The sequence below is a fragment of the Netta rufina genome (genome assembly GCF_964035555.1).
Source record: "Netta rufina genome assembly, chromosome: 2".
Classification (NCBI taxonomy): Eukaryota; Metazoa; Chordata; class Aves; order Anseriformes; family Anatidae; genus Netta; species Netta rufina.
Genome location: NC_140124.1, coordinates 81,232,778 through 81,259,782, shown reverse-complemented (window position 1 = coordinate 81,259,782; position 27,005 = coordinate 81,232,778). Strand labels below are relative to the sequence as shown.

Here is a 27,005-nt window from a genome sequence, read left to right as displayed (position 1 = left end):
AGAGCTAGACAATGTTTGGAGAGAAGCAGTGACCCTGCTGAGCGTGAAGTCTGTTACAGCCTCGTACGTGTTTCACTTTTGCTAATTACACCCAAATTATGCTAATGAAATCAGAATTGGAGAAGGAGGGGGAAGAGAGAGAGAGAGAGAAAAGTGCTCCAGCACGGAGCAGCGGAGGTCTCCCACTGCCACCATGATGCTGATGCTGGGAGTTTTGCTCTCAGACCACAGCCTCTGTTGGCCATCCCCTCAGGGCTGCTGGACGAGGGCAGTTTCTCTTCTCCCCCTTCATTAACAACAAAGAGGCCTTTGTGTTAAGCCCAGCGGTAATTCTGGGTCCCTTAAAAATGCCATGCCTCTGCGTTTATTATCACCGTCTCATTAGCATTCAGTCCTCTGGCTGCAAACAGCACGTCGCATCAGGCTGGTCATGTCACAGAAAGGAGTGCATGGGAGCTGGGGGAGGCATGCGGGGAGTACCTTTTCCTTTGCGTAAATAATGACTGTGTGTTCTTGTTTTCTCTCCCTTTCTCTCTTATTTTTGTCTTACTCTAACTTCCGTGGTCTTGGACACAGTGATTGGAAAGTACAGTCAGCTTCCAGACTCAGGTATGGTTTGCAAACGCGGGTAGATCTGAAACCATGGCCAAAGGCCCCAGAGTGTGGCTGCTGCCACAGAGGGCTGCAGGGGGAAAGCTCACCTCAGGACCCCACTCATAAGGAGGTGTATTTGTGTATGCACGGTCTCTCGGTGCAGCATCCTCTCCACACAGCATGAACCTGGTTGTGTCAGCATGTGAGGAGAGGGTGCAGAGTCCCCAGGGGTGGTTATTAGACGTGGGGCAGTGCTTTCTCAGAAAGCCCACGTCTCAGACCAAGCTGTCAGGTTAAGGCTGCCAAGCTTGCAGCTGAGTTTGCAGACCCGCCATTTGCAGAAAGTTATCAGGGAGATGGGAGCGCTTCTATTTCTCTCCCTGCTTGTCCCGTGAACCTCTCCAGTGCCCAAGCCACCGAGCTGTACCAGACATTTGGCAACTCGACGAACGCCGCCTGCCTCTGCTTGTCTGTCAAATGTGGGAGGGAAGTGTCTGGTGCCTAAAAGGCTGCCCAAGGATGTGCAGTTTCTTTTTTTTTTTTTTTCCCCTTGTGTTTTACCTTTTTTGCGGTGGCTGAGCATAAGTAATTCAGAGATCGCTGCCATTTTGGGGCATGACATTATGATTTTTTTCATGTATGTTTGTGTCTTGGGTGCTTGGGAAAGAATTTTATAAATACCAGTTTTAAATTAGTGTTACAAAAGTGACTCAATTTTTCTTGTTTAGGTAGAATGAGTAACGTAGACCTGTTTTCTTCTGTTCTTTCTTGGCAATTTCGCCTCGTTCTCACTTTTCATGCACATGCTTGTCTTGACAGGTATGAGTGACAGCGTCAAAGACAAATTCTCTACCGCGTTTTCCATTGTGGGTATGTTTTCTTCGCATGCTGTTGGAAGTCTCAGCGTATTCTTCTGTGCTGAAATCACACCGACAGTAATAAGGTGAGACATCAGAGTCCCCCCCCCCCCCCCCCGTAAAGGGAAGATAATAAATTGAACTCATTGTCTTAGTATCTGGCTGTGTAACTTACATTGTGTGGGGTGGGGGATCTCCCATAATTAGAGACCACACGGCAATTTCTGGGCCACTTCTTAACCTGGTGTCACCGCAGGCAGGCTGCATAAGTAAGTGCCTAGCTGAGGACAGAGGGGCTTTGTTTCAGATGGATCCACTTCGAAAATCACCATTATGGTGATTTTTGTCAGGCAAGTCATCACATGAATTGCATTTGTTCTCAGTGTGGTATGGGCTAAAGTACTTGTATGAACCAGATCATGTAGTTGAACCGTTTTGTTCATTCGCTTGCCCTGTTGGATTTGTACAAGCGGTACATGCAAGCTTACAGCTTGGTATTAGAAGATAAATTAACATCAGTGTGCAGAGAAGGACATGGCTGCAATCTGCTCCCTGCCTCCACAGGGTAAGCTAATGCAGCTATAGGAGTGCCTCAGTGGACAGGAGGTGTTGCAACGTGCAGTCTTAAATGCTGCTGGTGTGTATAGGTGCTCTGAGGACCTGCCGTCACATCTCTTACAGCACCAGTGTGTTTTGCCTTTACTACAGACTTGTACTCTAGCTCTTTGTCATTTTTCTCTTTGCACCCAGAGGCTCGAAGTTTTTGTAAAGAGCAGCACTTACATGCTGGGCAACAGCAGAAGCCAGGCGGATGATCTTCTCTGGAGAGCTTTCCATAAACTGTCTTGGTGTTGTCTGGTTTTTGTACCATTTTATTTATTCACTGTTATCTTTCACAGCACAAAGGCTGTGCTTGTGTGTTCTGGATTATGCTTTCAGCAATGCCACAGCGATTCGGGAGTCCACCCTAACTCCCATTGAATTTCGTAGGAATGTAGGTCGTAGGGGTGGGAGGGAGAGACAGCGGAGGGAAGAGGATATTTTTTGCTCCCCCCCTCTGCCCCCAATTACATGTTTTTTTAATAACTTTGCAAAGCTATTACAGCAGAACTGTCAGATATGCAGCCAGCCTCCTTGATCTATGGCCTTTTCTTCAAAGCTATCTGACTTTGTGAATGTTTTACAGATAACATTATTTCTACAGGGAAGGGAAAGTGTGAGTGGTGTGGAGATTGCACAGCAGCCCAAAACACTAACAGCTATTTACTTACATGCGTGTCAGTCAGTTTGGTCTTTTTTATGCCTCTTTAATTTTCTGCTTGTCTCTGGAAGGCGTAGAGATAAGGAATTGGCCGACTCAACCAGAAGAGAATCTGCCGAGCAGGGTCAGATGTGCAGTGTGAACTTAGGAGGCTTTTTCCTTAAATCACTAATGTTGTCACAGGGAAGGGGACAAAATCCTGGCTGGGAACTGAAGTTCTGCTTCCCCCGAGTCTGCTGGGTGACACCAGGCAAGTGACAATAGCTGGATGTGCCTCAGGGTCCCCATGTATAAATAGGGATGATGACACTCTGCAGCGTTTTGCGGTCTGTCCTGCCACTGCAAAACCTCTTGGTAACATCTCCTCAGGGCTGTAATTAGGAGGTGGCTCTCAGGACAGTTCATAAACACATCTCAGGCTGAGGTGTGGCTAAGCTGTCTGTGTCTCTTGTTTTGGTGGTCCATGGCCACTCCCTCATCACCTTTTTTTTTCCAAAGTATCACCTCTGGTGCCCCTTGGTGTTTCAGACCACTCTACTATGCTTTTTGGCTGAATCTTGAGGAGCCAAAGGGAAAAGACAGGTAGAGAGAACTGGGGCTGCCTCTGAGGTTTCCCTGACCAGGGTCTTCCAAACATCAAATTTGAGCTCCAAATGGCTCTAGTAATCCATCTCTAATAATCTTGATGAAAACAACAGTGAGGGTTGCACAGCTGGTACGTAGGAACGGGCTGAGGAGAGTGTGGTGTCCTCCCTGTCCTCTGCGTGCTGGGTTACTGACAAGTTGAAAAGAGGTCTGGTCCACAAGTTCCCACAGGAAAAGGCAGGGAAAAAAACATAGGGAGGATTCAGGGACTGACTTTAAGAAGTGGTTGAACTGAGAGGACAAAGCAACTGGGCCTGAGGTCAGCATCGACCCTGTTCTGTGCAGGGGGATGGACCAGGTCCTCTCCCAAAGCCTCCTCCAACCCGAGTGGTTCTCAGGCTTGGTGGTACTCTGAGCCATGCCACGTGGTGACCCGTTTGCTCAAGGTGCACAAATGGCCCACCAAAATAGGATTAAAATTGCTCTGCTCCAAGCAGCTCTGAGAAGGCTGAGTCCCTCCTCGTAGGTGCAGCCTGGCTCAAGTGAAAGACATCAGAGAGGATGTCATAATTGAGAAAGACACTGCAGCAGTCAGCAAGAGGAAGCCCTCCCCAGCGCTCAGGGTGGCCTTTCTGAGGGCAGCATTTTGGGCTTGGGCCCGTCAGGACAGAGCATCGGCTGCCGAGCTGCCTGGTCGCTGCTGCGAAGGCAGCGTGAGCTCCATCTGCTCCCTAGTGGCAGCACTGCTTCCCTCTTCTGGCTATTTCCAGCTTCTTTTATCCCCTAGTATTTGCAGTACAGTCAAATACAGGAGGCACACCACCGTGTATTTGCAGTCCTTCTCCTGCCAGGTTCCAAGAACAGTGGCTAAAGTAACGCCTGCTCTAATTACTGACACGATGTGGAAAAACTCTTTTTTTCCCCCCTCGGAACGTGAAGCTGCTTGCCCCGTAATGACAGAGCCGTCTTTGTTGCTGCCTTTTCCCTGCTTCCTTCCAGTTTCTTTGATGTCCTTCCACAGCTGCCTTCAAAAATCACCTCGGGTCCCCCTTGGTTGTGGAGATGCAATTTAGCCGTAGCAAGCACCGATGTGAATGAGCCAGTCTCCTGCGCTTCAGGGCCGAGTCCTGCTGATCGCTCGTGTGAGCATATTAATGAAGCTGCAAGGAGGCCAGTCACACAAGGGCTGCATTCAGCTGGCTTTCCAAATTGCCATCGGAAAGCTGGCGAGGATTTAATGAGGGCGTTGGCAATGTTGGGGGAAATCACTGTTATCTGCGAGAGGTGCTTTACTGAGTCCAGGACAGCCCCGTGTGCTCAGGGCTTGGAGAGGCATCAGAGAAGAAGGGAAGGCACTGCATGTGAGGGAGGCTGCTTGTGTAACCCACTGCCAGGAAAGAGCACTGGATCCAGCCTGTGCAAGCCTTTCCATTCCTGCGATGAGGTGGGGGAAGAGGTTATTCTCATACTTGTTTTTTTTTTCTTTAAGCTTGAATGTGTTTTTACTCTTTTTTTTTATTTTTTTGGTGTGTTTGTATGTATGATGTCAACATACTGGCACGTTACACTTCATGAACAAGCATTTGTGTCCTAAAGAATATTTTTATAAAGCTCCCTGTTTACAATTTAAGCATTTTACCAGGGTTAACCTTTTTGTTGCCCCTTGATGCAGTATGCAAATACACAAGGAAAGCAAGAGCAAAGTGTGGGACCTACCTCAGCTCCTACAGTGAGTCAAGAGGAGGTCTCAGGAGCCTCAAACCCTTGACTTGTTCTCCTATTCTAACCACTAGCTACGTTATCTTTATTTTTTTTTATTATTTTATTTTTTCTGAAAATGATGTGTGCTGGTACAACATCAGTGGGTTGAGAGGTTCCAGCTTCAACATGTCCTACAGGGAAAATGTTTCAGCGCTCAGTGTTTGGTATAACAGATCCAGGCAGTGGTCTGTGCAGTCTGATCTCCTGGCTCTGCTGGCAATTGCTGCCAGGTATTTCAGAGGCAGCCAAAATTGACTCCTGCACTTACCGCTTCTTGGTGTGTCTCGTCTAAGCTGGATGCTAAGCAAAATCTGGTTTTCCCTTGCTGAATGTGAGAACACATGGAAATGGGAATATTTCAGAGGGCTGTCTATGTACTCACACCTTACAGCTTCTCTTCTCCTTACGTGGGTGCAATTACATGGGTGTGAAGAGATGCTTGTGTGAGTGCAGCTATTTTCCACACACAGGCAGTAATGATCTACAACAGCAAAGCAACAGCAAAAACTCCCTCCTAGGGCAATTGCCCAGCATGAAAGCCGTGAGCAAAGCGGGTTTGCCTCAGAGATTTCGGAGCCCAGGTGCCAAAATTGCTTGCCAAACAGGATAGCCTGGGGTCCCAAGGCATTTTTGGGTGTTCTTCCAGCGCAAGGCCAGGCTCTCACCTCCGTTGTGTTTGCAGGGGAGGCGGGCTGGGGCTGGTGCTGGCCAGCGCGGGCTTCGGCCGCCTGACCGCCCCCATCATGGAGCTGCACAACCAGAAAGGCTACTTCCTCCACCATGTCATCTTCGCCTGCTGTACGCTCATCTGCATCATCTGCATCCTGCTGCTGCCGGAGAGCAAGAACCAGAACCTGCCCGAGAACATCCCGGACGGGGAGCACTACACCCGGCAGCCCCTCCTGCCGCACAAGAAGGGGGAGCAGCCCCTGCTCCTGACAAACTCTGAACTCAAGGACTACTCGGGCCTCCACGACTCGGCAGCTGTGAGCGATGGCATCTCTGAGAACACCACTGCCAACGGGATGAAGCCTATGTAACTGTAACTGGGTTGGATTTTCTCCTTTTTTTTTTTTTCTTTTTCTCTTTTTCCCCTTTTGTTTTGTTTTACCTTCTCCTCTTTTCTTTGGTATTTTGTTTGACGCTGTTGTGCAGGAAGAGCAGACCTTTGGGCAAAGGTGTTTTGCACAGGTTTTACAAACCAGTGACGGAGCAGACGCAAACTTGGGAGAATTCAACTCTGCTGCTAAAGCGACTTGGAGGAATTGTCAACCGTTGTGCAGGTTGCTCTTGAAAAAATTATGGGGGAAAATAACTCATCTGAGAAAAGACCTGGCTGGAGGTAGCCCTTCAGAACTCTTTTTTTTTCCTGCCATTAAATACATATATTTATTTTGATTTGTTCTCAAGAAGCACTTTATTTCCTTTTCCTTTCATAGATCACAAAAACGAAGCCATCTTATTATAAGAGGTGCAGCCATTCCAAGAAAGAAACCGTGGGGGGGGGAGTTGTTTTTTTTTGTTTCCTTTTTGTGTTTCTTTAAAGGAAGGAGGTATCACTGCAAAGTTGAATTGACTGATATTTAGACTTGTGCAATGTTGTTCTGCCTGTCTAGAAAGTCCAAGCGCCCAGGTTGCCTGCTGTGTTTGTATACACCAAAAAAAAACAACAAAAGAATCAAAGCAAAACCTGTTATGACTCAAACTCTGACTGCATTTTAGGCAGATTATGTTTCTTCTTATAGCCCATATGCATTTAAAAGTTAATTTTCTTTTCCTCATCAAATGCAGTGAAGAAAATCCTACCCAAACAGGCTGATTTTTCAATGAGAATCAGCCTTATGCGTTTTAAGATTCCATTAATACATTTTAGACTCTTCCTGCTGGTGTTTAATACTAATGTAGATCGTGTAAGTGAAATGATTTGACCAATGATGCAAAAATTAATTTTGACGAGAGTGGCTTTAATTACCAGGAGGTCTAGAGTCTGTGACTGACAGCTCCAGGAGAAGAGCATAAACCAGCAGGGACAAAAAGTAAAGAGCATTGGCTATGGTCTGTACTTCTTATTTCTGAAGGCAGCACAGCTAGGAGTCCCTCTCCTGGGAAATGAGCATCCTGGCGTTGCCCTGCCTGTTTTTAGAACCAGAGTTTTTGTTACCTATTTAAGCGGACAAAATTTTTAAGTGACTGTCTGAAAGGAATGAATTGATAACCTGTGAGTAATGATTTAAGGTTTGTTGTTGGCCGTCTTGGGTCTTTTAGGGATGGTTTCTGGTTCTGACCCAAGAATACACGGTGAACTCACCTGTATTGCCCTCCTTCCCCAGCTGCTCTTGTAGGATTTTCTTTCAGTTAAAAAAAAAAAAAAAAAAAGAAAGAAAAAAGTTAAATTGGATTGATGCCACTCTATGAGAAGCAAAACGAACATCCAATTTGTCGTGTTGTACAGATGGTACTTTGATAACGGCCACTTCTCTCCTCCAGTCCCCAAACCAGCTTTTTTGCTTTGGCCATCGGCTTTCGGTTCTCACCGTGTGATGACTGTGAGGATCTTGTTCAATGCAAGGGCTTTGTAAACAAACAGCTTTCTTGCATTGTAGTTAACCTCCCTCCCCTCCCTCCCTCTTTTCCTTTTTCACTCAGGCCATCCATTTGTGATTGCTCAGTAGTGCGGACATTTGAACAAACCGAGCAGCAGGATGTCAATGTTGTATTGCGTGCCCATATGATTGCCACTATGTTTGATGTAAATCTTTCGTTCACAAGCATGGGAAGCGCTCATCTGCACTTTCCTCCTCTGCCTGCCCTGCCCCTTCCTCCTTTGCTGTATATATATATTGTCTACTAACTACTGTACCTAACAATTTCCATCCTCCGTTAGGCTGCCAATGTCCTCTTACAGTCCCCAGTAAATCAGAGAGATGCTCCTGGGCGGGTGCTGAGGTCCGTAGCACGTCTCAGACGGTGCCGAGCACAGGAGGACAGGTAGACCTGCAGAAGCGACAGAGACTGTTGTGGTCGGGATAGCGATGTTGTCCTAAAGCTGCTAATTTTTATACAGAGGATGTGGACATTTGGGTTCTTCCCGAGCCCGGTAAGAAACACTGGACCAGTTGATGGTAATTTTGCCCAAAGTTACCCTACTGTTTTTTCACCTTTGCTAGGCTTGCTTGTTACGCTTCGGTTTTATTGCCCAGCTTGAGAGCGGCCATTTCCCTCTTTCTGTTCTGTGCTGAGACTTCCGTGATCCGTGCTCACCCAAGAAAACAAAAAACAAAAAACCAAACAAACAAGGCCTTTCAAGTCCACGCAGTATCCACGTGCCAAATCCATGCAACACCTTTTGCCTTTGATGTCAGATGCTTGTGGCAAGCCACACACACTGGGGGGGAAAAAAAGAAGGAGGGTTCACAAGGAAAACGGGCGGAGCAGAACAGGTCTTAACGGAGGAGGAAAAGGTCTCTGTGAGTGTGCACTCAAGCTGCAGCATGGCTCTAGTGGCCCCTTCACAAGCCTACTGAACTGGCTGCTTCCAGCAGGGCTAGCGGTCCCGGTGTGCTGTTGTCCACAGCGCTTTATCGTTTCCTATTCTGGTGTTTGCTCTCCGATGACAGGCGGGCCCAGGGAAGAGAATGGTTGTTTAAACATATCAGCGTTTGTGTAATAAACACACTAGGTGACAGGAACACTTTTTTTGTTTTGTTTTGTTTTTTTTTTTTAATAATTTCTTATGAAATTGACTTGATTTGCTGCTTGTTTTTTGGTCTGAAACCAGGTACTGATCTCCTGCAATGTGGGGAGCTCCAACTTCTCACACCGGTCTGGCCCTCCGCCTCTGTCATGACAATAAAACATAAAATCAGTAGCTTATCATGCTGAAACGTTGAATTAACTGTTTCCTTATGTTGTTTTTATTGTTTGTTTGTACACACACGCACAGCTGAAAAGCTTTGAAGTGTGGGAGAGCTCTCTGAGGAGGGGGCAGGCGCTCAGAGTGGCAGCAGGGCAGAAATGAAATGCCTGGCTGCTCACCGTGCTCTGCGTCGGGACGGTGCTCCGCACACCAGCCAGCCCATCGGCTCCTCCATCTGCTCTCCTCTGTAGCCATCGCTGGGAACTGCTTTCCTCCGACGGCCGTTCCTGGCCACCACAGCAGAGGAAGCCCTCAGAGCGGTCCTGTCCCTGTTGGTCTTTTTCTGTGAACCTTCGGTAACCTCTTAAGTCCATCTGTGGATTTTTTTTCTCTCTCTCTTTTGGTTTAGCATTTAAGGGCTTTCTTCCTTCTTTGTTACTTCAAACAAAAGTGTGAAAGTGACATTATGCTTGATCTGGTTTTCTTTCCTTTTAAGATTTCCGTGATGCTTTTGTTGCCAGACACACTACAAACAGATAGCGACAGTGTGGGGAAAGCTGTCGTGCGTTTGGGGGTGTTTTGTGGCAACTCCAAAAGGGTTCTGTCTGATTTACCTTGCAGTTTTGGTGAGCCTGCTTTTTTGTGTGGTTTGTTTGTTTGGTTTTGTGTTTGTTTGTTTTTTGTTTTGTTTTGTTTTTTTCATGGAAGTATTTTGCTTAACTGTTGCCACTTCCTGGAGCCAAACACTAAAGGTCACCAAATTGGAAGCAGAAGTGCCATTAAACGAACTCTGTGAATGTCAAGTCAAGTTGCGCCTGTAGCTGGCACATAAGACAACGCTATTAAGTGTGGGATGATCTTCCCCACTGTAAGTTTTTTTTTTTTTTTAAAAAAAGAAAAATGACAAACCTCATTTTAAATGTATTGTGTAAAACGTTTTGGGAAAGGAGTAACAGTGTGTAATGTCTAGTGGGTGAGAGTTCCCTCCCCATTTCGGTTTCCGATGAAGTTTTAAAGAATCGTATTACTGTATGTTTTGAACATGAATAGTCTGGTGGTGCTTCCTCATAGCACAAGCTTAAATTGAGTACTGAAAACAGTCTTAAAAGCTAAATGTCTGCATGATGTTACATCTGTTGTACCTACTGAGAAACTTTGTATGTAAATGTACAGAATAAAAAGATGTTGTCCCATCAGTTTGTTTTCCTTGGTCTGTCTCCCACACCGTGATTTTTGGTGAGCCCTCAACAAAGTCCTACGCTCCTCTAAAATAGAACGAACTGATTTTTAATCGGGCTAATTAAATCAACACACTGATTTGCAACTAATTATCCTTTACATTCAGTTACGGAAGAACAGTTGACTCTACTTCCTGGGCTGTATAAATTAAGATCTCCTTCACCAGCTGCTTTGTGCTACTTGCATTGTCAGCTGTGCCTACCAGGTAAGAAAGGGCCCAGTGCTCCCATGTCAAATCCGCAATGTTGATGGTAAGTGTACAGCCATGGATGGTCAAAACCCATTCAGAGACAGCAAGAGACTGGCTGTGATCTGGGGTCATGCACCAGCAACCTTCAGCTACAGTTTTTAATTGCGCTAACAGGGCCACAAGAAGGTAAGTGCAGAACATTTTTCTCTAGGGGATTATGACAGTTGTCTACAACGAGGTGGCCCAGCAGCAGCGTTACTGTTTTTCATCTGTATTGGAAGCTTGGCTGAGTCAGCTTGCAATAAAAAAACAACTTGATTTGCTTATCAAGTTGCTGTGCTCAGCATTCTTCCAAACCACTGGGAATAACAGGTGCTACTTGCAAATGGTCATTATGCCATTGGCTTTATGGTGGGTTTGAGTTTTGTTATTGGCTGGTTTTTTTTGCATAGCTGGTTTTTAGCTGCTATTTTTGTTGGAAAAAGTAGCACAGGGATCTGCCTTTGAAAGGATATCCTACCCAAAAGCCAGTCTAGAGCTGTAGCAACAGGCTGCTTTGTAGTGTTGGAACTGATTGCTCTGATTGTTCTAACGGGTATGTTCAACTTATACACCCCATAGTTTTCTAGCAGCCCAACAGTCTTACCTGCTTCTCCAAAAGTCAAGCTGTGCATTTTTCTTCTATGTAGGCCCTTGCTGTTGTACAGAAAACCCTTTGTGAAAACCTGCCAGTGTTCCCAGTGTCCAAGAGATGGAAGGAAATCCAGTGTTTAGCACTATTACAACCACTGGTAACTAAAATGATAGAGCAAGGCAAGGATCATTTTATGTTACAGCTATTCAATACACAAGCCACATGGTTCCATTTCTAATACTCAGCATTCCTACTAATGGCATTGTTCTCCTCTGAAGCAAAAGACAATGCTCTCTGTTACCCTCATAGGTTTTCATCTGAACAAGTAAAAGCTGCTGTACTGTGTTCAATACTACTGTGTGGTGAATCAATTGTACTGCTGGAATTTGGCACTGATTTCCCACTGATTTCACTGCAGGAAGGCCAGACACTGCATGCACTTCTATGATGATGTTATTGCGTGGCAGCATGTTTCTGGCCCATTTAACAGAGTAGTAAGTTTGGAAAAAAAAGAATTCCAGGTTCAGCTGTATTTAGGTCCAGCTACATTTAATAACAAATGCAAATTCAATCAAAGCAACACAAAGTAAGTATACTAAATGTCAGTGTGAAAAGTGCACTCACTTATTCTGAAACAAAACCTTAAGTTATTGTACAATGATGCAAAGTCAGAACTTCTCGGGAAACGCTGTCATTTCTTCTTTGATCCTGTTTTCTATGAGTAAGGTGAAATTGCTGTCTGTGTTTTGAAGATTGTAGCTGACAAATATCTGTTTTTTGGTCTTCCTGGCTAAAACACAAAACAGAGTATTCAGGTACAGTTTGCTCTTACATAAAAGTGATGAAAGTATTCAAAAAGCCCATCATACAGATTTTTATGCCATCTCCACTCCTCCCATGATGGACCCAGCAATAAACGAACAGCAGAACAAGCACCCAAGCATTGGCATGTTGGGCAATATAAGCCATGCATGTCACTGAAGTGAGCAATGTAGGCATGGTGACTATGAACTAGATTTTGAGCTGATGCAAATGCTACTAGTCACTGGAAAAACTCCCAGTGACTTTCATGGATTTTGGACAATTCTTAAATTATAGTACAGTTTAAGTGAAACAACAGACTACCTAAATCTCATCACTGAAATTTGGTTTATACATTAGGAAGTCAGTGCTATGAAAAATAGGGAAAGTCAACAGGAAAGCGATCAGGCCACCATTAAAGTTTGTTTGTTTGTTTTATTATGAACCCCCTAAAAAGGCCCCTGGAAGTGTGCATCGCTTTTGTCTGAGCCTCCTGTCAATTATTGTGTTTCCTGTAACCTTTATTTATCCAGTGTCTGTGAACACTCCAGGATGCCAGAGAGCATTTTGGACATCACAAAACTAATCAGAATTTCCAGGCTACTGTACTGGTAACTACCTAGAGAGAGGTAATATAAAATCAAGAGCTGTCTTCCATGACAGAACTAATTAACAATGACAAAAACAATGTCCACTGGGGCAGGAAGACTTAATTATCAGAGTGAAATAGGTAACATAAAGAAGCATTTTATAAGTAAAATGGAATCCTTACTCAGATTTTACCATTACAATATATCTGTTTTGGAGCTCTTTTAATACACTGCAAAAAAATAAACTTTGTGAAGAGTTTCTCACCATAGGAGAGAGGTAAGCACTAGGTTTAAAGTGAGATGGGCAAAATAAGAGGCAAAAATGCTATTTGGGTCACAAGATACTCCTGGCAGGGAATAAACTGGGAGCTGACAGTCTCAAAGAGAAATCAGGCTGTACTGATGAATATTCAGAAACATCATCTGAATTTAAAAATTGGAAATAAAGACACCAGAATGTGTAATATCTCCATTCTTTTTAAACTGGAAAGCTAGCTTCAGAAAACCTGTATGTATATTTACAATACATATAATATGCAATTATTATATATACAGAGAAAGTACAGTTGAACTACTCCTTTGAGGTATTTTAATGGCACAAATCGATTTATTACCATTTTCTGTTCTAACAGGCTACCAGCTTTCCAGCTTAGTACATAGAGGAAACCCCAGTGACCTGCTTCTGAAACTCAAGGACTCATTTGCCTTTCAAGACTTGGCACTACGAAATGTTAATGTAATGCAACACGTTGCCACGATAGCAAAAAATTAGTGCTTGGCACCAGATTTTGTGGTACAAAGCAGCATGTTTTGTAAGCACTAGTGCTTCATCATTATACCCTAAGTGCCGTGTTAATTCTGAACTAATTAATACCATTATTCTCTCTTAACAAGCCTGCAGCATACGCTGCAGTGTCAAAACTCAGCTTCTTGATTATGTTTGCATAAGATCCGACTCAGTCTCGGAGATCAAGCTTCCTCAGCAGCTCCCTGTCTGGGACACTGAGTGTCCAAAGGCACCACAGCAGCACAGACTCACTGCTATGAAGTGATGGAAGGAGCAAAGACCCACATCCAAGCTTGAGGAGGAAGAATCTGGCATAAGTTTATAGACCCTTTGTGCCATGTTGGAGACAACTGTGCCTGGGTGGGAAAGACTCAAAGAAGAGGTTGAGGTGATGTCCACCTAGACCTTGCCAGCCCCTACAGAGGGAAGATGAGGACATGGCACTAGTCAGCAATCACTGGCTGGAAGCTCTGTGATTTCAGGACGTGCAGATAAGGGAGGCACAAACGGGGCACTAAATGCACAAGGCTTTGTCTAGAAGTGGATTTCTCAACCCCCCCGGGAAATAATTAGGATTTAGGTTTCTCAACTAGGTAAATACACCTCATGCTAGAGCAAGCAGGGTGGTGGGAAACAGTCCCTGCACCTGATACAGACAGAAAGGGGTAGAAAGAGGAACAGGAACACAGTGAGTGTCCCTTCAGCAGTGAGGAAAATAAATAAAAGAGGAAATTTGGGAAGAGAGAGAGACAATACACTAACTACAGCTGTTCTGAATAGGAACCCTATCAGACTACAAAGAAAATAAGGGGCGGATGCGCATACACTGATACACAGAAGCACTGAAACTCCTGCTCCAGGGACAGAAACCTGGCACTGCAGAAACAAAATGCAGGTGATAGAATGTAACTGGAAAGCACAAGAAATAATAATACTTGCCTCCAGGTGGCATTGTGTGCTACTTAAATCAGTGCCTGCCAAGAGCAGAATGGAAGCAGCACAGAAAAAAATGGTGACAGCATGGAGAGAAGAAAGAAAAAAAAAAAAGCTATTGCCTGCCTGAAGGTTACCACATGGCAGGGTGGTTAAAAAGGCTACCTCAGAAACACAGCTATGGGCCAGATTTGGCTGTGAACAGTGATCTCTGTTATTACAGCAGTTGTGGGAGTACTGAGGACTTAATTTCCCGGAGGAAAGCTAAACAGCAGTAAATGCCGAGCCTGGTATTTCTATTCAAGGCAGAACACAGATTTCTTTACCACACACTTCGTGAAACAAAGAAGATACAGAGGTGCTTAGTGAGGATCTTGCAGTGGTTTGGGGAAAATAATTGTGGCCTAAGTGACCATGAGCTGACTTGGCCTACATTAAATTGCTGGATGGAAGCCTAAAAACTAAGGTGCATGAATCAGAAAGATTCAATTCTCTTCTCAAAATTAGCAAATGTGAAGAGGAAGTATGTGATTAGTCAAAGCCAGAAGTGTTATCAACTTTCCAACCAAAAGTGGAAAAGGCCTACAGGCCCTCCTCAATATAGTACGCCCTAAGCAGAAGAGAATGGGTAACAACAGGATCTATAAAGAACAAAAATGGGACTGACTAGCAAGGAAAACTGCAACTAAGAGGTTAGCGGGTGCAGAAATGGGAAATGTGACCCATCCTAAAAATACTGAGAGAACTAACAAGACATGGCAATCACAAATTCTAGCTCTGAAATCTGAAATGAACCTTTTGCTAGTGCCAATAATGCAGGAGCAGGTGGAAACCACCTGCACAGCTGAGGTGTTAGCTGCACAAATCTCAGAGCATGACCTGCAAGAAACGAGTCTGTACAAGCAGGAGGGCAAAGGGAAAGTGAAATAAAACTGTAACACGTTATCCGATGATAGCAGTGTCTGACTACATTCTTGCTAGCTGAGGTCTTAGGGCTAACGCAATGGCTGCACGTAAAGAAATGATGTTGCACAGTACCCCGCGGAGTTTTTAAAGTGGAAATGATTGAATCTGGTGAGAGACAGCGCTGCCAGCAGCCTGCTACGGTGCCTGCCAGAAGATATCAGGATGAGGAAGGGGCGTTAGTGCTGTGTTTCTTGTTGAGCAACCCTTTCTGATGTATGCAGGGGTGGCCGAGGAGAAAGTGGTGTAGGCTCATGAAGCCGCCTGAGGACGCAGCCTGCTGACACGCCGCCTGCACTGAAGATCCGGATCAGGAGGAAGACTTACCCGGCTCCTTCAGCTGCAACACGAGAAGCACGCCCCCCACACCCCAAAAACAACCCCGAGGAGCCCGGGTGTCCCCAGGCACGATGCTTTTGGGGCTCCCCAGCCCCTTCGCCCACCCCCACGTACCCAGGCGCTGCGCCAGGCAGGCGGAGGCGGTGTCCGAGGGGTCCCCGAGCAGCGATGTGGACACGGGCACGCCGTCCTGCGGGCAGAGCACACGGCTGGCGAGGGCTGTCCCCACCGGGGATGGGGACAGGGACAGGGACAGGGATGGGGACAGGGATGCTCACCCGGGGGCTGCACATGGCCACGGCCAGGCTGGCTAAGGCGGGCGCGGCGCCCACCCAGAGGAAGAGCGAGTCCCGCAGCCGCATGGCGTGGAAGTGCACCCGCTGCTCGCCCAGCCGGCCGCTGAAGTCGTGCAGGACGATGCCGCTCCCCACCATCGCCACCGCCTCCTCCTTCCCTTCCTTCCCTTCCTTCCCTTCCTCCATCCGCACGGAGCCCGCAGGCCCTGCCCAGCAGCGCCCGCCCCGCACGGCGCACACGGGGAGGGCGGGCACCGGCTGAGCGCCGCCCTCGGGACGGCCCCGGCTCTGGCTCAGGCCCCAAGACAGCCAAATTTCCCTTCCTGAACGCTAAGGCCTCGCATCAAAGCACCAGGAATAATAAATAAATAAACAAAATATAAATAAATAAAGTAAAAAGCATCCCCTGTCTTAACCCATCTCCCTGCGCCTCCCACAGACCAAGCCCTCCGCCCTGCTCGCTTCTGCCCATGCGGTGCTAAGCCCAGCCGGCCTCTCAGCCGCCCTCCACGCACAGGATCAGCCTGCAGCCACCTCCTCTGCCCTACATTTGTCCCTTGCTGCTCGCCCAAGCGGTTACGGCAGGCTCGGGCTACGCCACAGCACGTTTGCTGGTCCCCGGCCTGCCCAAAGGCTTTGTCTCCACGTGGGTTGGCCTCCAAATGGTGGCCGCAGACGCGTTGCTGCTCCAAAAGCAGCCTCCAGCTGTCCCAGTGGCGTGCTGGGGACTGACATTGAGCCCTCAGGAACTGCAGGAAGCAGGCAAACTGGTGACAAAGCTGCCTTGGAAGGGGCCGAGTGCTGTTTGCGTGCTCCTGGCAGGCTCCAAGCACTTCCCTTTGTGTCACATTCCTCTTTCTGCAGCCATAGGTTTGCTCTTTCTTCAGGGGTGGGGTACATCGGTTGTCTAAACCAGGGAAATCTATCACAGGTATTGCAGAATATAATTATATATGGAAAAAAAAAAAAAAAAAAGCATTGGATATTTCTACCAGGAGCTACACAGCTGTTGGTGGTGAGGTTCCTGTGATTAACCATCTGCAGGTGTTGGAAATTTGCCCCAAGCTACCTTTATCAGGGAAGAGAAAGAAGCAATTCAGGGCACAGTTCAGCTGAGCTGCTTTAGATCTCTTCTGAGCAAGGAGAAGCATCCCCCTCCTATAGGCTTTCTATCAGCTACAAGAGAGGTTAAGGTGAAAGGGGAGGTTTTCAGGGCTTTGTGGACAAATTTATGCATGTGGATAAGTCTTTCTCCAGGTGTTCAGAGATGGTTTCTCAGCTGCATCTGGGCAGAGTTAGCGCTGTAGAGCCCAGTAGAGGATCCAACCCAACAAAACTCTAGTCTGGAGTATCTCTTCCCACTAGGTAGAGATTTGGGCCTCTTTGTATGCTAAATACATGTTTAAATGATCTCCTGGTTTGAGGTGGGAGTTCACCAGTTTCTTCCCTGGTGTTACCGCATCAAGTACAGGTTTCTTTTCTTACTTCCAAGACTGTCTATAGGCTTGCTCCTCCCCAGGGGGTAGCAGCACTTTTCTGTCACATTCTGATCTTTTTCTTCATCAGGACTCCTTCAGACATGAGGAGCTCTAGTAGCTCTCATTAGAAGCCTAAGACCTGCAGACCTCTGAAGCCAAGTCATCGGGCTCTTCCACATGTGTGTGGTTCTACGTATCTAACTATTTTTGTGAAATGTAGCTGCTCTCTGTAAATCACACGAGGTCTGCGTTCAAGCTCAGAAGAGGAAAAGCATTCATCTGGCAAGGCAAATGGGGGGTAAGCATTTCCATTTGCAGCGCAGTTGTGAAGAGCGAGTGGAGCTGTGCAGAACCAGACCATCAAGTGTGAAATGTATTTCCTAATTAAAGCACTGCAAGGCCATCAGAGCTCCTGCAAAATTAGGGTGGAAAGTGATCCAGCAGCAAAGGAAGCCTCGTACATTTCCTTTAATGCTTTCATCTTTATTCTGCAGCTGTGAAAGCTGAGCTCATTATAGTCAGTCTTATTTGTCAGATACAAGGCTAGAAAGAGCATAAACTGCTGTGAGACACTGGATAGCAAATCAATGATAAAGTGAAGATTCTGCAGCAAAAGTGCTGCATGCATACATGGATACACTTATACTCCTGCTGAGATGAGGTCCAAGCCCCAGGAGTGTGGTTTAAAGGCAAGCACTTCCACGCTCCTTTTTCTTCTCCAAAATTTATGTTGCCCGTGGGAGTTACCAGATCCTAGACCCTGGCTCTGCAGCCTTTCCTCTTGTATAGCTCTAAGCCAGGAGTAAATCTTCCTGTTAACTCAAAAGTGAGTAGATGCACGTAATTATGAGCTGGGATGGCACTGAGAGAAGGAAATGTTTTCTGATTCTGAAGCGCATCCTGCAATTTTGCTTCTGCATAAGCACAAATTTGATGTGTGAGAAAGCAATCGACCATTAATATTTATTGGTGAAGGCTCTGATGTCTTGGAATGTTCCAGGTTTCTCAATTTGTTGCCCTTCTGCAGAGGAGTAAATGTTTGTTAATTAAAGGCAAAGGAAGCCTCCCAGCTTGGAGCCAGGCTGCTCCAACAATGGCAGCTCTAGGCTTTGGGGGGCCTGCTTGGTGTTGATGTGGAAAATCATTTTGTGTGAACTTCCTTCAGTAGCATGGGTGTCTTACGGGCTTTTCCTCTTCCTATACCATTAGGACACCTGGGTATCTGATTTTTTTGGTCATTTTTGGATTATTTTTTCAGTTGGACAGATCCTCTGATGTAGCCGGCCATGTCACTGCACCAATGTTCACACCAGCCTAATGGAGATCAATGTAAAGCTAGCACAAGAAGGCAAGAAAGGGAGAAGTGCCTCTGCTTATCCTGTTGCAATCTGAACCAACTTCAGGTGGGGCTGCCCCAGTCCTGCTTTCCAGGCCTCACATGATATGATGGTGCATCAGTCTGGGGAGCCACACTGGTCAAAAGTTATTCTCTTGTTAGCCAGATCAGCTCCTTGAGGAACAGGAGTTGAGGGAGGGGAAGCAGCTGCTTTGGCAGCAGCTAAAGGGGGGCCTTTGGCTGTAATAAACTGCTCCCAGAATATCCAACCATAGTATTTTCTTCACCTGAGGCCTCAAAATGCTTCTGTCAAGTGCTGGTCAGCTTTGTTTTATGGACCCAGAAAGGAGACCAAAAAGGGAATTCAAGGTCAGCATTTGAAATTGTTGCAGAGAACAGAGCAAAGTCACAGTTTACGAGATCTTAAGGGGGAGTGCACCAAGCTCATAATATGAATCTCATAATGCAAAGCAATATCAAGGCTTGCTCCTCCCTGAAAAGATCGTATCTGGAAAAGCACATGTAAGCAAATGCAAAATTTAGATGTACAAGCAACTGCATGCCTGCGATAGCAGCTCTGCTAATGCTATCACAACAGCTACAAAATCCCCCTGGTGCCAGGGTCCTGGGGGCATCTGTTGATGCCTAGATAGGCATTGCCTAAGGAAATCCAGTTCCTGATTGCCAAAAGACTTAAGGTAGCAGCTTTTCTTCTTTTGTTAAAGTTGTTGAACTCAGCTGCTGGCATTTCTGATGGGGTGGGCGAGGCCCGGGATGCAGATGGCACAGCAATCCTCTGACCAGCAGCTTGCCATGATCCTCTGTGCAGCGTCCGGGTCCAGAAATCAGATTTCATGCCTGCCTGGCACGGTGGCCTTATGCAAATGCTTTCCACTCGCTGCTTTGCTTCATTCATCTGCAGAGTGGAAGGGTGTGATAATCCCTGACGATCTCCCTGCAGTTGAATGGATGTCTGTATAAAGCAGCTCTTGAGAAGCTTTCTGAGCACGGAGTGAATTTCTGCTGTTATAAAAGGAAAGCGTTTCATTCTGTTGTTATATGAGTCACTGGAGGAACTCATCGTAGGTCTGTCGGAGTACTCGAGAAGCACGGGTCCGTAGCTGCTGGACGGGAGGCACTAACACAGAGTGACTCATTGCTCCCCTCGGGGACAAGAAGAGGTTTTCGCAGTCAGATGGAAATTGTATTTTATATGCAGATAGAATTCCTCACCGTGGAGAAATCCAAAACAGCTCACAAACACTGACTCCAGTGTGTAAAAGATATACTGAGCTTTGCAGATGCTGTTACATACCTGTGATGAGGCCAGGAAGGGATTTGGGAGAAAGGGCATGAAAGCCTAATGGAAATGAGCTTCTGAAAGGCTAAGAGAAAGGAAGGGAGAGGGCGGGGGGAAGGTGGCATTGAAAAATGTTTTCCCTTACACAGATAAATTTAGATGTGTAGATTTCCCATGACATACAGCACACCTGATGGATCCTGCTATTTTTCTGTCCTTGGGCCATGGAGCAAGACCAAGGCTCAGCATGCAACATCCTCGGGGGATGCTGTGCGCTCAAATCTAGTCAGGCTGTGAGTTTGCTACAGCCCCCGAGTGCAGAGGCTGATTTCTCTGATCATGTGGAGTTATTTCCTAGCCTTGGAAATCCCTGACTCAACATGCAGTGCTGGCAGCCCTATAAACAAAGGTTTGTCTGAGATTCAAGCTGCTTTTGGTGATGAATGAAACCCTTTTTCTCAGAAGGCAGTTTGATATTGCCGCAGCCGTGCTTCTGGCCTCTTCCCTGTCTCTCTGGGTACTCTTCCTTTGCTGATGGCAGAATTTCCATGAATCCTCTCTTTTCCTCCTTAGACTGGGCCTTGGGCTTAATAGTCTCCATCAGCTGAGGCCTGCAGGTTTGGCTGGACATGTCTGCGTGCAGCTTCCCCCTCTCTCAAGCATGCCAGCAAGTGCCTGCGTCTCTGTCTGGTTCCCCAAACAGTCACTCTCTTTCATTACTTCTTACAGTAATGCCATGGCCTTTCAAGTTTTCCATTTTCAAGCAAAACCAGCTGGACAAAATCAGCTTTGGTTATTTTGCTTCCTCCTCCCTGGGCGAGGAGCAGGGCTAGCAGGCCTGGCACTGTCCCCTGGCAGCCCTCGAGTGTTTGCTCAGAGGCGGGCTGTCTGCAGCCGGGCTCTTCTCTGCTTTTCCCTCTCGCCCTGTTGAATACAGGGTTTTAACCCAAACAGCAAGCATCCCAAGCAGTAGCTCAGTATTTGTGAGTCATATCAGAGGTGTGTCTGATTTCCTAGCAGAAGTATGTCAAACAGCTGCCGCTGGCACCTAGCCAGCCGGTCTGAAGGGAGATTACAGAGCATAACCTTCAGGAAAAATCACTTTGGTGACTGGTCTCCGATCTCTGGGGTTAAAAATAAAATAAATTAGCACTACCTCTGTAAAAGCAGGGTGAATCCAAACAAGAGGGGGATGTTACCTGTTGGTCTGCTGACAGAACAGGCAGAATAACTAAGCTGTCAGAACCCACTATCCCAGGAAAATGTTGCCACAGCTCCTTTACTGTGTTTTCAGTCTAGTAGGATCCCATCAGGCTGAAGATTTGCCTTTAAAAAGTCAGTGTCCCAGCCTTGAACAGCAACTGAAAACATCTTTCCCTGCTGCCTCTTGGAAAGCATAACAAGTCATCTCCTTTCCCGCCTGGCTGCTTGTTGGAGAGAGCTGGGATGGTGCCTTTCCCCCAGGGCTGAGGGCAGATGCATGCACTGAGTGCCATAAAGCACACGTTTATTTTGTATTTCTCAGGAGGCGAGCAAAAACGGGGTGAGAATGATCCCCAGACCATGTAGTGAACTGTAAATAGGAAAATCGGGGGAGAAAGGACAAAGGAATTCACAGCATTTGGGGATAATACCTTTCCTTAACAGATTCGGGATCTGAGCCAGGCTCTACTGAAATCGATTGAAAAAACACCTGCTGGCTTCTGTGAGCTGAGCATAAGATTTCTAGTAATGAACCTTGCTTATCACTCACCCGGAGCGCTGCAGTTGGGCTGGTGGAGACGTGCCCTCAGCCCCAAAATGCCTGCAGTGTACAGCTGGGCAGGGGGACTGTGACAGTGCAAGGGCTGGAAGTGGCATCTTCACCTGCCACCTGCTTCAGTTTGGCAAGGAGGCCTCCAGCTTTAATAAGGCGGGCGATCAAAGCCTTTGTTTAAATCCTGCTGTTGGGAGAAAGGCGACGCTGCTCTCCCAAAAAGCATAGCAGAGCCTCGTGTGGCTGCCCCAAATCCTGCTTTTCTGAGCTGCAAATTCTGCCCCCCCTGATTTTCTCCCTCCAGCCTAAGGCAGGAGAGCAACTGATGCTGCAGAGCGAGAAATCTTTCCAAGCAGACATTTTATTTTCCTGTAAACCAGAAATTTAACACACACACGAGTGATCTGGGGCCATTTTTTTTTCTTCAACCCTCGAAACATTATTTTTTAGCCTTCTGAGAGCTGCATATCGGAGGCACCTGAGAGCAGCCGAAGCAGCTGGCCGATAAGATCTCTCCAAGGCAGTTTGCAAAGCCCTGCTTTTTGCAGGGAGAGAGAAAGTGTTAACGGGTTGACAGCACGCTTCCTTGCAGCAAGCAGCGCTGCTCTCCGCAATGCTGCTGCAGGGAGGAGAGAGCAGGGTGGTGGCAGAAGACCTTGAAAAATGCTTTGTTCGAGCCCGTCGCAGAGCTGCCTGCTTCGGTATGGTACCAAGCCCTAGCTGGCCAAACAAGCAGCAGATTAAGTAGGAGCCCGAGTCCCGTAGCAATGTGGGGCAGTGTGTTGCTCTTAGATTTTCAAGGGTGAGCGTCCTTGAGGTGGGAAGAAATGTTTAAACAAGAGGGCTGGAAGCAGAAGGGAGTGTTTCCTAGGCATCGTGTGGATTGTGCGTCGGTGTGGCTCCAGATTATGACCTGGTGACTGCAAATGAGGTCCCAGTAGGGCTTTTGCCCTCCGCTGCTGCAATTTGCAGCCAGGTTCTCAAACTATGCAAATGTGCCCGATCTCGGTTCAGACGGCATACAAAAAATCTGCTTAGGACAAAAAAGGACTGAGACCAGATCTCAAGAATAACTCAGGCTGGCGAGTGAATATTTTCTTTCATCCCTCGCTCTTTTGCATTCAGTGAATTTGTTCCACATTGCTGTAGAAACAGCTGCATCAGCACCAGCGCCCAGGCTGAAGCCTAATTAATATTTATGCCCCGAGAGCTGTGCGCACAGGGCTGAAATCGCCTTGCAGCCATTGGGTAGGGGACCGCAGCATCAGTACAGCATCTTGCCACGTTTGGTGTCCGTGCAACGGGATTTATTAGAGCACGGATCAATTTCTCATCAGCACTCCCGCGCCATCTCAGGAAAAGCTCTGCCCTTCGCCTCCTGCCTGCTCTTTGCTTCTAATTGGCCCATGATTTCCTAATTAGGGGCACCATCTTTCATCTCTCTTTCGCCTTTCTGTGGTTTGTATTCTCGTCTACTGCACCAGGTCTGAGACACTGCTAGGTGCTCGAGTTGTCAGGAGTGGGGACAGGCTTACAGGGAGGGTGACACTGAGCACAGAGCCTTGTCCTGCGCCGTGCCCTTTCCCACCAGCCAGCACGGGTTGGCCCAGATGCCCAGAAATGGCAAATTGCATCCATACAAAATGTTCTCTCGGCATGGGCACAGACCTGAAATCCTCCTGAATAACCAAAGGAGCTGCTCTACACCCAGGCCCTCCCACACCTGGTCTGTGGTGCAGGACCTGAACCTGCAAGGGTCCAAACTTCTCTTTTTTGTGTGTGTTTCGGCATCGGGCCCCTCAAGATGAGAAAATATAGGTGTTTGGGGGGGGCTGGGCATAACTTCAGGCCTTTAAGTCATTCTCATTGTGCCGAGAGGAGCCCCCAGACGAGGATGTGGGCTGTGGGATGTGGACCATGGGAAATCAGCCCGGGGAGGGACAACGTTGTGGCTTTTTTTTTGTTCCTCTCCTTTCTGCCGTGCCGCCTGCTTCTGCCACCAGGCCGGTTGCCTGGGGAACTGCCGAGGGTGGCATCCAGCCCGGGCCCCCGAGTGCCCCACACGTGGATGCGAGACGAGCGCTGGGAGAAAAGAGCTGGGCAGCAGGGCAGGAGCAGCAGCAGCAGGGCAGCTCCTTTCCCAGAGGGAATCGCCGAGACACCACCGTGGTGGCCCTTTGGGTTGTAAATGCTCCCTGTTGTAAATGTGTGCACCTTGAGCCTGTCTGAAGGCGTCCGAGGTTATCTGGGGGGGTCTTACCGAGAGGCTTTGGAAAAGGAAGGACCTGCTTTCCCTCCCGCATCCCCTGGTAACACAAAAATTTTATTGTGGGAATATTTCTTTTGGAAATAACCTCTTTTCTTTTCTCTTTTTTTTTTTTTCCTTTTTTTTCTCTCTCTTTTTTTTTTTTCCTTTTTTTCTCTCTCTTTTTTTTTTTCCTTTTTTTCTCTCTCTTTTTTTTTTTTTCTCTTTTTTTTCTCTTTTTTTTTTTTTTCTCTTTTTTTTTTTTTTTTCTCTTTTTTTTTTTTTTTCTCTTTTTTTTTTATTTTTCTTTTTTCCCCCTTTTTCACCATCCAGTCTCATCAAGCTCTGTAGCGGGCATACACTGGGATGCTACACCTCCCCAGTTAAAAAAAATAATAATAAAAAAATGTGAAAACGTGAAAAATAAGAAGTGACTTCATGTTCGGAATAAGCAACCAGGGCGGGTTCCTTTCTTTACAGCGCTAGCCCTCCGCTTTCCGTGCCTGGGCTGGGCTTTTAAAATGGCTCCCTCCGCAGCCTCCAGCTGCACGGGCAGGGGCTCGGCGATGGAGAAGCGGGGCCAGGCGCCCCCTGCCACCGGGGCAGCCCCCACCGAGCCCGGGCTGTGCCGCACTGAGCCCCCGGGCACCGCCCCGAGCCCCCGGCACCTGCCCGGCTCCGCGCCTTTGTCCCCGGGGCGGTGGCGGCCGGGTGGGGGAGGCCCCGCCCTTAGCCACGCCCCCCTGCGCTCCCATTGGCTGCCCGCGATAACCCACCGCCCTGTAACCCACACGACGTCACTCCGGGGGGCGGGGCCTCAGCGGGGGCTTTAAAGCCGGGCGCGGGGCGCGGCCGCCGCAGCCCGGGCGGGAGGGAGGCGACGGCGGAGGGAGGGAGGCTGCGGCGGGGCGGCGGCACCGGCACCATGCGTGAGATCGTGCACATCCAGGCCGGGCAGTGCGGCAACCAGATCGGCGCCAAGGTACCGCCCGCGCCCCCCGGGGGCTGCCCCCGACGGTGGGAGTGCACCGGGCATCGCCTCCCCCGGTGCCGGTATCGGGAGCCCGGCTGCGACTTGGTGCTGGGCGGTGCTGCTCGGATCGGATCGGGTTGGATCGGTCCCGGGGGGCTGCGGGGGGTGGTGGTGGATCCCCTGGCGCCGCGTGGCGGGGCGGTGGTCGGGGGTGTGGGGGAGCGAGGGGGCGGGGTCGCGGTGACGCCCCCTTTGTGTCTGTCCCCGTCCCCCCCATCCCCGGTCCCCGCAGTTCTGGGAGGTGATCAGCGACGAGCACGGCATCGACCCCACCGGCAGCTACCACGGGGACAGCGACCTGCAGCTGGAGAGGATCAACGTCTACTACAATGAAGCCACCGGTAACTGGCCCCCGGGGGCTGGGCTCCTGCTTGGGGGCTCGGGGGAGTGGGGGTGAGGTGCCCCGGGTGTGCGTCCTGCTGTGGGAGCTGCGCCTTGTCCCTATGCGCAGCTGGTGGCTGCTTGGCACAGCCCTCGTAGCTGCTTTGTGTGCCGGTCCCTGTCCCCCTCCCTCCTAGTGCCCTTTCCATATGGGCGGTGAATCCTGCAGGGGGGGTGGTGGGAGCCCAGTGGTGCCTTCATCACGCTGGCTGCTGCCTATAGGGTTGTAACACCGACACCATTCCCTCCTGCAGGTAACAAGTATGTCCCCCGTGCCATCCTGGTGGACCTGGAGCCCGGCACGATGGACTCCGTGCGCTCCGGTCCCTTTGGGCAGATCTTCCGACCAGACAACTTTGTCTTTGGTGAGTAAATGCAGTGCAGCTCTCCCAGAGCATGAGCAGCTGGCTCACAAAGGCTCAGTGCAAGTGACTGGGGTGGGGCTGGATCGCTGCGACAGGGCTGGGAGCGAGAGATGAGCCCCCTGGGGCAGGAGAAGACAGATCTCAGCTCCTCATGAAGGCACTAATTGTCACCTTGCTTCTGGCGCCTGCAGGACAGAGTGGGGCTGGCAACAACTGGGCCAAGGGGCACTACACCGAGGGCGCTGAGCTGGTGGACTCTGTGCTGGATGTGGTGAGGAAGGAGTCGGAGAGCTGCGACTGCCTGCAGGGCTTCCAGCTGACCCACTCGCTGGGCGGCGGCACCGGCTCGGGCATGGGCACCCTGCTGATCAGCAAGATCCGCGAGGAGTACCCCGACCGCATCATGAACACCTTCAGCGTCATGCCCTCCCCCAAGGTGTCGGACACGGTGGTGGAGCCCTACAATGCCACCCTTTCTGTGCACCAGCTGGTGGAGAACACGGACGAGACCTACTGCATCGACAACGAGGCCCTGTACGACATCTGCTTCCGCACCCTGAAGCTGACCACTCCCACGTACGGGGACCTCAACCACCTGGTGTCGGCCACCATGAGCGGCGTGACCACCTGCCTCCGCTTCCCCGGCCAGCTGAACGCCGACCTGCGCAAGCTGGCGGTCAACATGGTGCCTTTCCCCCGGCTGCACTTCTTCATGCCGGGCTTCGCCCCCCTGACCAGCCGCGGCAGCCAGCAGTACCGCGCCCTGACGGTGCCCGAGCTCACCCAGCAGATGTTCGACTCCAAGAACATGATGGCCGCCTGCGACCCCCGCCACGGCCGCTACCTGACGGTGGCGGCCATCTTCCGCGGCCGCATGTCCATGAAGGAGGTGGACGAGCAAATGCTCAACGTGCAGAACAAGAACAGCAGCTACTTCGTGGAGTGGATCCCCAACAACGTCAAGACGGCCGTCTGCGACATCCCGCCGCGCGGCCTCAAGATGTCCGCCACCTTCATAGGCAACAGCACGGCCATCCAGGAGCTCTTCAAGAGGATCTCGGAGCAGTTCACGGCCATGTTCCGCCGCAAGGCTTTCTTGCACTGGTACACCGGCGAGGGCATGGATGAAATGGAGTTCACCGAGGCCGAGAGCAACATGAACGACCTGGTCTCAGAGTACCAGCAATACCAGGACGCCACTGCTGACGAGCAGGGTGAATTTGAAGAGGAGGGAGAAGAGGATGAAGCGTAAAGTGGTAATGGGTAGGAGTAAAGTATAGTCTGATCAGGCAAGTGTTCATTGAGAGGAGAAATCTGTGCAGTTGTGCTGAAGCATGCGTTTCTTTAATTTGGTGCTCTCCACTGTTGCTTCTGTCAGCAGTTTTGTATCCTTGACTGTCCAATGTAACAGTAGTTGCAAAAATA

At 48.7% G+C, this 27,005-nt stretch overlaps 3 protein-coding genes across 4 annotated transcripts in view; 2 read left to right on the top strand and 1 right to left on the bottom strand.

Annotated features, from left to right (window-relative positions):
• The window catches only part of SLC22A23 (solute carrier family 22 member 23), a 98,402-nt gene extending 88,302 nt beyond the window's left edge, over positions 1-10,100 (top strand). For both annotated transcript variants that reach the window (XM_084282471.1, XM_084282472.1), the window contains 3 exons: positions 577-609; positions 1,414-1,537; positions 5,741-10,100. In XM_084282471.1, coding sequence (XP_084138597.1) covers positions 577-609; positions 1,414-1,537; positions 5,741-6,098 — 515 coding nt within the window. In that variant the 3' untranslated portion in view covers positions 6,099-10,100. The remainder of the gene's footprint in view (positions 1-576; positions 610-1,413; positions 1,538-5,740) is intronic.
• Positions 10,101-11,563: 1,463 nt separating this feature from the next.
• Positions 11,564-15,872, bottom strand: PSMG4 (proteasome assembly chaperone 4; the record flags this gene model as incomplete). The annotated part of the gene is made up of 3 exons (XM_084282862.1): positions 11,564-11,767; positions 15,505-15,580; positions 15,669-15,872. The coding sequence occupies 3 exons, from the start codon at positions 15,870-15,872 to the stop codon at positions 11,646-11,648; spliced, it is 402 nt and encodes a 133-aa protein (XP_084138988.1). The 3' UTR covers positions 11,564-11,645.
• An 8,823-nt stretch (positions 15,873-24,695) lies between these two features.
• Positions 24,696-27,005, top strand: LOC311206243 (tubulin beta-2 chain). The gene is made up of 4 exons (XM_084281493.1): positions 24,696-24,783; positions 25,067-25,175; positions 25,470-25,580; positions 25,772-27,005. The coding sequence occupies exons 1-4, from the start codon at positions 24,727-24,729 to the stop codon at positions 26,830-26,832; spliced, it is 1,338 nt and encodes a 445-aa protein (XP_084137619.1). The 5' UTR covers positions 24,696-24,726; the 3' UTR covers positions 26,833-27,005.